A 9,731-nucleotide genomic window follows, 5' to 3' on the forward strand; every position below is an offset into this window, starting at 1 on the left:
TCACTCACGGATGTTGTCCTCGGTGTTACAACACCCGTGGACAACACTCAGCATGCATGTGCATTTTATTTTTAGGATGCTAGACATATTGCATACATCTTGTTTTGTGTGAAACCTGTACAAGTGAAGGATACTGAATAGTGTGCTCTCAGTTGTGAATCAAACTTTCTATCAAAATTTTCTAAAGTATGGAGTGTGCTCAATCTAAGTCATTAAGCTGTGAGGATGTTCGTGTACCACATGATCTTGTCCAATGTAGAAAATGACTTAGAAAATTCTTGAGCAATAAGGTGAAAAATAGAAAAGAAAAAAAAAATTGTTGTTTAGAAGAAAATGGAAAAAGCTACCTAGAGGAGTCCAATGAAGACCGTTCTTCTAGTGTGGGAGCTACCACTTCTAATTCAAAATACAGATGGAAAAAGCTACCTAGAAGAGTCCTATGAAGACCGTTCTTCTAGAGTGGGAGCTACCATGTCTGAATTAAAAATGTTCAAGAAAGTTTAAGTCCAACTTGTGAGGGTTGCCAAGAGGTGTTGCCAACACCTAAGTACAGACTGATCACATGCGTGTGCATTTCATTTTTTATCATATTTTAGGCATAAATTTAAGTCATTCATACTGCTGTTATGTGAATTCATCATGACCAGTTGGCTATCAGTTTTTAATTCATGAAATACGAAGAAAACCCTAACCGACTTAATTTTGAAATTTCTTGATTTCTTACTGTTTGTGGGGTTAATTCGACGCGGTGTTTTATCTTGCCTGATTTCTTGAAATAATGATGGCACTGTTTCAGAAAGTTACCGTTGGGTGAGAGTAAAAATTGAGTTGAAAAGGTGCTGAAGTTACGGCTCAACAGAATGTTACCGTTGGAGAGTTGTGCTTAAATAATTAGGAATGGACGAAGAATAACTTTACTGTTTAGTATTTTCCCTCACATTCTAAAATTTCTCCTGCCCTCACTATTCATTGTTTTTGCTTAAAATATCTCTGTTCTTCGCGATTTTCTGTGTCCTTCGAACCGATCTACTTCTTTTGTTCTTGATTTCGCATATGGCTGGCTTCGATCCTCACGACATTAGGAGTGAAATGGCTGCGAGCATGGGTGGAAAATCACCTGACACAACACCCACAGCCGAAACCAATGTTGAGGGGATGGAAATTGTGGGCATGTCAGAAGAACCAACTCCGCTGGAAATGATCGCTCCTGGTGAACCTGGGAACGAGATCAATGTCGAGAATCCACCGGACTTTGAATTCTTGAATAAAGCTTTTCCCACTGCTCCTATGCGCCGAAGGTCAAAGAGACAAGCAGGGTTCGATCCTGACTTTGTTCCAACCAAGAAACCACGGGCATCTACCTCCTCAAATCTTCTGGACCCTGATTTCTCATCTGGAGACGACTCCAATGATGATGATTTTGAGTTGGTGGCTCCCCCCAAACCAACTGTTGCTGCAAAGGAACCTGGTTCTACTTCTGGTATTCAAAAACAAAACCCCATCACAGATACTCAAAATGTTGCAGAAGAAAGAGTTCCTGATGAGCCTGTAGAAGATGAACAATCTCTGGCCGAGTTTCTTGCTCACCTTAAGGAAGAAAAGGCTGCTAAGAAACAAATTTCTAAGGATGATGAACCTGATTCAGAAATGATGAAGGATTTTGAGCAAAACCGACCTGGAGCTTCTTCCTCTTCATCGTCTGTATCTGACTTTGAATCTGAGGAACAGCGTGATGCTGAATCTGAGGATATTGGCTCTGAAGCTAGTGAGTCTTCTGATGATGTTGCTGCTACTACTGCCGGTGTTGAGGTGGATGTTGACAACACCGAGCACCACATTGACTCGGCTGACTATGATTTAAGTAAGTTTTTTTCCCCAAATTTTATTCTGAGGATGCCTTGGCATTATGGCCGCTGTTTGTTCAGAGAGAGCTGATTGAGGAGAAAAATATTGATGTTAATGCATATGGGAAATACAATTTTATTGAGTTTCTCAAGAACCGAAGGTTGCTATCCACAGTCACTACTGTTATGCCCTACTGTCGCCGTGTAGTGTTAGAATTCTACTGCAATCTCCTGGGAAGTGTTGGAGATGAGGAATCGGTGAAGTATGGGAGAGTGTTTGTTCGTGATCGTATCTACAAGTTCTCACCTTCTGTGATCAATGCATTCTACAACACTCCGGATATTGAGGAAGTTGAAGAGGATCTGAACATAAATGCTGTAACCTCTGTGCTCACTGGAGGCCTGATCAAAGTATTCCCTGATTATCCCAAGAAGTTGAGTGCTGCTAATCTCACTTTTTTTTTCTCCGTACTGCACAAGACATCAATCTGGAATTGGACACCGTCAACCAATTCTACTACTGTGACTAGATCTCAGGCCCTGGTGTTGTTTGCTATTGGTACTGGAAGGGCCTTTAACTTTGGAAATCTGGTGTTCAGGACAGCATTGCAATATGCTGAAAGAGACTTCAAGAAAACAAAGCTGTCCTACCCTTCACTGATTTATGGAATCTTGGAATCTCAAGGTTTCATTAGGGATATTGATGAAGATCATTGCCCTGTCAGAGATCCTCTGAAGATTTCTCCTGCTTATTTCAAAGGCAACAGAAAGATCGATCTGCCTTGGCTGCATTCAAATGTTGCTCCGGATGTTGGCAACACTGATGATACAACATCTGAACATGTGCCTGAGACAGCTGAACAGCCACCTACAGATGTTCCTCCTACTCGTTATGTCACATTGTCTATCTCCTACATTCAAGCTCAGATTGCCTATGGTCGACAACAGATTGAAAATGCCAAGAAAACCATTGAACATTATGAAAATCAAGTGGCTGACTATGAGCTTCTGCTGGGTGAAAGTGTCCATTCTGGACAAAAAGGGGGAGTAGATACAGATATAGCTGGAACCAGTGGAGCAAAAATGGCTGATGATGATGATGATGATGGCAGTAATGAAGGATAATGAGATTTTGAGTTTTTTTCTCTCTTGATGGTTTTGGTCTCTCTTGATGGTTCTAGTACTTCTTACTTTAGTTGTCCTTTTATTCTCTCTGATTTTTGTCCCTCCTGATTAATGAACTATTTCGGTGTTATGATCTGAATGTTGCAACATCTAACATACAACACCTGTGTGAACTGTATTTTTCATCAGGGGAAGGCTTAACGGTAGAATTTAGGGGGAGTCAACTAAAGTTGGCTGAGTAACTGATTTGCTAACTCAGGGGGAGCTGAGCCGTACTACCATTTTTGGGTTGTTTTGTCCAGAAAGGCAAAAAGGGGGAGATTGAAAGGAATTTTATTCCTTGATATATTTTTCTTTTTTATCTTTAATATTTTGTCTTTCTAGACATGAGAATAATCTCGAAATTGATGATATGATCTCGTATAAATTCAATATGTGATATAAGACTATATTTGATATGACTCGTAATATCTTTAAAATATGATATCATAATATTTTTAAGATATGATATCACAATATCTTTAAGATATTATCCTTGTTTTAAAAAGAGTTTGTTTCCTAATGAAATTGTGTTTCTATGTTAAATAGGACTCAAAGGAGAAGAAACTATAGAGAGTGACGATAGAGAGCATAAAACTTTCGGAGAGACAGAAACGCATTCGTACGAAGAAAAGGTTTTCTGATTGAAGCAATCTCGCGTCGTTGATAAAGTGTTGTTGTGAAGTGCTGACAACATCTGAAGACAACACCTAATCACTGTTTTGATTAGTGCGCTGATTTTTGAAGACTTTTTCACTTCTCAGTTGATGCATCCTATGTATTTTGGTTATACGGTTTGTTAGAGGTTTAGGATGCAATTTGTTACTCGCCTTAATAAGGGAGTTGTTTTATTCTTTCACTAGTATTGGTTTTTGTAAACTTACAAGTTTTTCTAGTGAATTATTTTGCCTTGAGGCACCGCAAAATACTTGTGCATAATTTATCTCTCGTATCTCGTATTGTTATCATTCAAGTTGCGTGTTAGTGTGTTAAACTAAAATCTCCGCTACATGTTGTCGTGGGTGTTACAACACCTACACACAACACCTACATTCGGATACACACAACATTCACCCTCATCACATTCACTCTGTGGAAACGGAACTTTCACGTTAAACTATTGTACTTTTTTCCATTCCTGAAAATTAGATTACATTTATTTTTATCTTGAAATTATTACATTTCACTGCAAGTACGGGTCCGTGTACAACCGAACCTGCCCGAGACCAAGAAAATATATAGATATTAATGAAATAGATTTCACATGACTCAGATCGAAATTAACTTCTTAGAATAAAAATGATCCAAAGTGATAAACGAGACTGATAAAAGGGTAACGAATAAAAAACAGAGTCCACAAATCAACTTTCTGAATTCATTCATGTTAGAAACCTGAAAAAGAAACGAAAAGAAGTATCTCAGTCACTCTGCATTATGCTCTTTCACATATGTAGAATTTCTGTTGACGTCGGAGACGAGCTCGGCTTCAAACGACATAGACGGCAATCTCTCGTATACTTTGGAACCCAGAGGCAATAGTTTTGCTTGCCCTAAAACAAGCTTCTCACTTAGCTTTGCATAGTTCCATCTCTGCTGAACATGAACCACCAGTGCTAGTAAAATGGCTGTGATCGGTATAGCAATGTCTCCAAACGTGGAATAAAAATCCATTCTTGGGTTCACAAAATCATACAGGTCCGAGAAGTAAGGATTTGGGATGGGTACTATCACGCGATTGTATATGTGAGGAAGAAGTCGAATGGCTGTTATACCCATATAATATGTTTTTCTGAGTGGTCGACAGTGGATCTGCCACACCAAGTTGGCTATTACTTGAGGAAGTAGGAAGAAATCTTGAACAAGGCCAAGATACTCCTCCAATTCAATCTCCCATAGGCGTATCGTGCGAGAGTATCCTGAGGAATCAACGAATCGTGATGTTTGAGTAGGCTCTTTGCCTGCACCTGCATAACGGGTAATAAGAACAATGATGTACCCAATGGAGTGTATGATCAAGGTCGCCAAGAGAATTTTCTTGTCACTTGGAACACGGTGAGGCTCGAGGGGCGCTTGTGTCAGCATTCTGATACGTGACCTCCATACCTTTTGACAAAGCCTTAGAGTTAAAGAAAATGCAACAAGTACTAGGAGCTTCACCGAATAATCTATTATTGTTATAGATAGACTTATTCGAAGTTCGTAGGACTGGACGTTAGTAAAATCAGTTGCGGCTTTCTTGAAAAGGCCTTCTGCACCAGTGATCAATGGAAAGCTGTATCCAAGAGCTTGTACTCCTAGCATCACGAGAGATATGAAAGGAACCAAGGCCACATTATCTTTAATGTAGAAAAGCTGGGACAAAATCCAAGCTATTGCCATTGAGAGAGTCAAAATACGGATAATCCCTTCCACGCCTCTGCGGAAAAGAATGTCTTCCCGCTGTTTGCTATACATAAGGGGTCCAGTTTGCAGCTTGATCGGCAGAAAGTAGAGCGGATCATCTTCGTTTCGTTGACTAGATATGGAAATACTAACCGTTGGATCTACTAACCAGCGGGATGATGTAGGGGGATAACGAACAACCACTTCTACTGAACAATCCAAATCAGCTTCTAGGTCCATGCTGTCATACAAGATCTTCCACGAGGCTCGAACGTCCCGGCAACCAATGAGATACATCTTTCCGAACTGTGGATCATAAATCCCCTCCAAGAATAGATGGGAGAAGTTGTTGTACGCTTCTCCTAAAAGGTTGAGCTGGCAAGAAACATTAATAATGAGCTGTTTCTCTGTGATCATATCACTTAGAGGATTCTCTATCCCCAATGTCGAATCATTTTGTGAAGGCCAATAGGATCCAAAAAAAGAGCCCAGCGACAGTAGTTCCAATTCAATAGAAGTTTTTGTGAAGAAAGAATTGGGAAACGGATCGGGTACTGCAGGTAGGTGAAGTGTGAGGTCTTCATGGAGAGTGGTAAGACTGTAAGGAAACTGTTCGTTTTCTATTCTCGGGTATTTCAACAATGACTTCTTGATTACGGCGCCGAAGTTAAAGGGCTCGCCTTTCTCGAGTACGGCACCAGCAGCATCAATTTTGGAGTATTTGTAAAATGGATGAGAAGCAGCAGAGTACTGGCTCGACAAGTCATCCGCACGAACAAACTTTCCAAATTCTAGAGGGAAATACGATTTGCTTGTTTGATCTATGCTCGAAAAAGTACCCGAAAGTACGTTACGCTGTTTTATTGAAAACGAAAGAGGAACATACAAGCAGATACGAGAATCACAGCTATCTCCATTTCCATTGACAAATCCCAGGCATCCAACCATGCAAAGTTGTCCACTGGAAGACTTCCAGATTCCTTCGGCAGAAAGGGTCAAATTATTAAGCCCCGTTCGATGTGTGGCAACAAATTGATTCTCAGAAGGAGGAACGGCTCTAAACACCAAAGCGACTTTCGCAGTGCCAGCACTGTCAAGTGCGGTCATTTTTTCGCATCGGATGTCCTGTAGGAGAAGGTTGACATTTTTGAAGCTACCATTCGTGGCAAGGATCTCTTTGTCTGATACAAATGGGCCCATCTTACTGCAAAATACATCAGTTCTATTGCACTTCCAGTTCGGCAAAACATATACCGAATATTGGTTGGTAAATCTCCCCAGTACGAGACAGAAATCAAGACCTTTATAAATATCGATTTCACCATTCACCAACCCATCCTCGTCCCGGCGTAGATCACAAGCTTTTGAAACAAGATTGTCTGCCGTAAACTCATAACCACCAGAACTGAACCAAGAAGATATATGAACTTCATCAAAATACTTCAGGTCCGACTTTGGATTCAAACTTTTCATGCTTCCCAAGATCGCTCTGTTTGTCAAGGTCCGTGTCGTAGGATATCTGAGTACAAGTAAAATCTTATCATCTTGCATAACAACAGGTGGATTAGCATCACCAGATTCCTTCACCCATACCCAAGGATCCACTGAATCAGACCGACGAGAAGGCAATTTCGCATCCCCTAACAAACAAAGCACCCTCTCCCCATTTTTCTCTTGTGATTCAGTGTAAATCCCCTGAAAACTTACCACAAGCTCAGAATGGCCCGGATATAAACTGAAAATTGGATTTCGATCATATGGTTTGCGTGAGAACACATTCTCGGCCTCAGTTCCTATTTGCAAAATCCCACTAACTAATATCGACTTCTTGAAATGATTCTTCCTGTCAACATCAGTGAGCCAAAATGAAACTAATTTTGTAGGAGATAGGACTTTATTTGGAGATTGCCGATCCGTAAAGTCGATTAACTCTGTATATGGCATCAACGGAGCCCCTTCCTCTTTCAAATCCTGACCCCAATCTCCATTCTTAAAAGATAGTTTCTCTTTTATAGAATACAATCTATTATCATCTGGTTTCAGTTCCATTGCAGAATCCAACACAAATGCACACTCTTTATTAACCTCATCGATCCTGTTATACTCGTAGCTCACAGAGAGCGAATCCTCTTCCACTTCAAAATCCCACTTGTACGAATTCGCAAAACCAGCAAACAGTAACAACACAAATAACCCCAACAAATTCGAAGAAACACTAACAGAAGTAACCACAGTCATTGCTCCGAATCAGCAAAGACCACCAAAAATAATAAAATAAAATAAAAAACAAAACAAAACAAAAGAACGATCGTTTCCAAGAATTATAATTAGCAGCTTAAAATCAAAGTTAAGGGTACAAAATGAGTTTGATTACATTTGCTCTCTCTTTCTTGCCTGTTTGAGTTTTTTAGAAGTCAACTTGTCCCGTCATAATCGATTATTTAAGATTCCATTTGGTGAATAGTTTCGGTTTAAATAACATGGATATTTAAAATTCATTATATATACTAACATAACAAAAGATATGCACGCATTACATGAATTATTATTATTTTTAATTTGATCAAATAATATTAAATAATTAATACAAAATTATTTTCAATTTAGAAGAGTTCTTCGATTTAAAAGAAAAATTTTGTTTAAATTTTTTTCTATGTAAATATAAAGTGACTTGAGAAAGTTTTTAGGAGTAGTACTCTTATGAAACGGTCTCACGAATCTTTATCTGTGAGACGGATCAATCCTACCGATATTTACAATAAAAAGTAATAATCTTAGCATAAAAAGTAATATTTTTTCATGGATGACCCAAATAAGAGATCCGTCTCACAAAATACGACCCGTGAGACCATCTACACAAATTTTTGCTAGTTTTTAGTTGAATAAGATGTGTATTTATGAAATTAAATATTTTGATATCATCTGTTTTTAATATATTTAATATGATGACCATATTTTTAATATAATAGTATAGATAAAGAATAATTAATATTAATAATTTTTAAATGCATTATTTCAGTGTTGTCCAGACTTGCCCAGAGAATTACAAGACTTCTACTCTCTCATGGTAGTTAGGATAGGTGAGAGTGTACGTATGTAACGTACCGTACTTTTAACTACTTGAAATTTTGCGGAAAAATAAAAATTTTCTTAAATATGAAATAAACTTTCAAATTGCGATCATCCATAACCCGTTCTCAAAAATAACTGCAACCAAACGTTCGAAATTAAAAATTTTGCTAAAGCATTTGACTAAACATCGTGACAGTAACATAAAATCAGAGTATTTGAACATTTCATAAATTCTTAAAATATGGCGGTCCTCGGGTTTAGCCTCCCGCTCACTCCAAACTAGCTCACTGGTCCCCACCCCTTGTCTCCTCAAATTCATCATCACCTGCATCGATCAAGTCTAGTGAGTCTAAAGACTCAACATGTATAAAATTGGAAGTAACGAGTAATACGTAATAAAACCACTTGCATCTTTAAAATAGAGCGTACATACTTGAAACTTGAACTTGCATACTTAAAAGCTTAAACATACATACATAACATAGACGTGCCATCAACGTAAAGCTTTCTTAAACATACTTGCATACTCGTACATACGTAAACTTCATCATTTTGCATAGAGGCATGTTTCAAAGCAAGTGACTCATACATAAATACGCCTGATCAAACTAAACCACAGTACTGGGCTGATATGGAAGATCCACTGCCACATACATGAGATCCTCGTTCATAATTTAAAGGGTGGATTGGTCCCTGGTCATAATTTACCGCTTTCTAATCCTGATCGAAACCCGTTCATAATTTAACGGGATAGATTGGTCCCTGGTCATACTTTACCGCTTTCCAATCCCATACATAATTTGGTCACAAGACATTTAGCATACCTCAAAAACTTAAAAGTATTTTCTTGCACGTCGAACATACTTACTCACTTGGCGTTGAGGGATTCGTTGGATCTCGCTTGGGGCCACTGCTGCACATACTAACAAGCGTTCAAACCCTTAACTTACATAGCTTAGACGTAGGTACTCGTGCTTACCACCGAAGTACAAAAATAGCTTATGACATTCTAGATCACTCGGGACTTGACCTCGTTAAATCATCGTACTAACCCATGACATCGAACCTCGAACAATCTTTAAAAAGGATGTGTGAACATTTCCCAAAAATAAAAGACATGAAATCACTATTGAACTTGAAAAGAAGAAAGAACCCAAACACTCTCACAGATGGGGCCGCGCTTGGGCGGTAAAACTTTATCGCTCGAGCGCCAGGTATTCTGGAAAAAAACACTCGGACAGAAGGAGTGGCGCTCGGGCGGTAAGAAGC

General features: G+C 38.9%; 1 protein-coding gene across 1 annotated transcript; it reads right to left on the reverse strand.

Annotated features, from left to right (window-relative positions):
• Positions 1-4,265: 4,265 nt before the first annotated feature.
• On the reverse strand, positions 4,266-7,818 carry LOC142549290 (uncharacterized). Its single transcript, XM_075658154.1, has one exon. The coding sequence runs from the start codon at positions 7,626-7,628 to the stop codon at positions 4,431-4,433; it is 3,198 nt and encodes a 1,065-aa protein (XP_075514269.1). The 5' UTR covers positions 7,629-7,818; the 3' UTR covers positions 4,266-4,430.
• Positions 7,819-9,731: the final 1,913 nt, after the last annotated feature.

This window comes from Primulina tabacum, chromosome 6, assembly GCF_025594145.1.
Source record: "Primulina tabacum isolate GXHZ01 chromosome 6, ASM2559414v2, whole genome shotgun sequence".
NCBI classification, from domain to species: domain Eukaryota; kingdom Viridiplantae; phylum Streptophyta; class Magnoliopsida; order Lamiales; family Gesneriaceae; genus Primulina; species Primulina tabacum.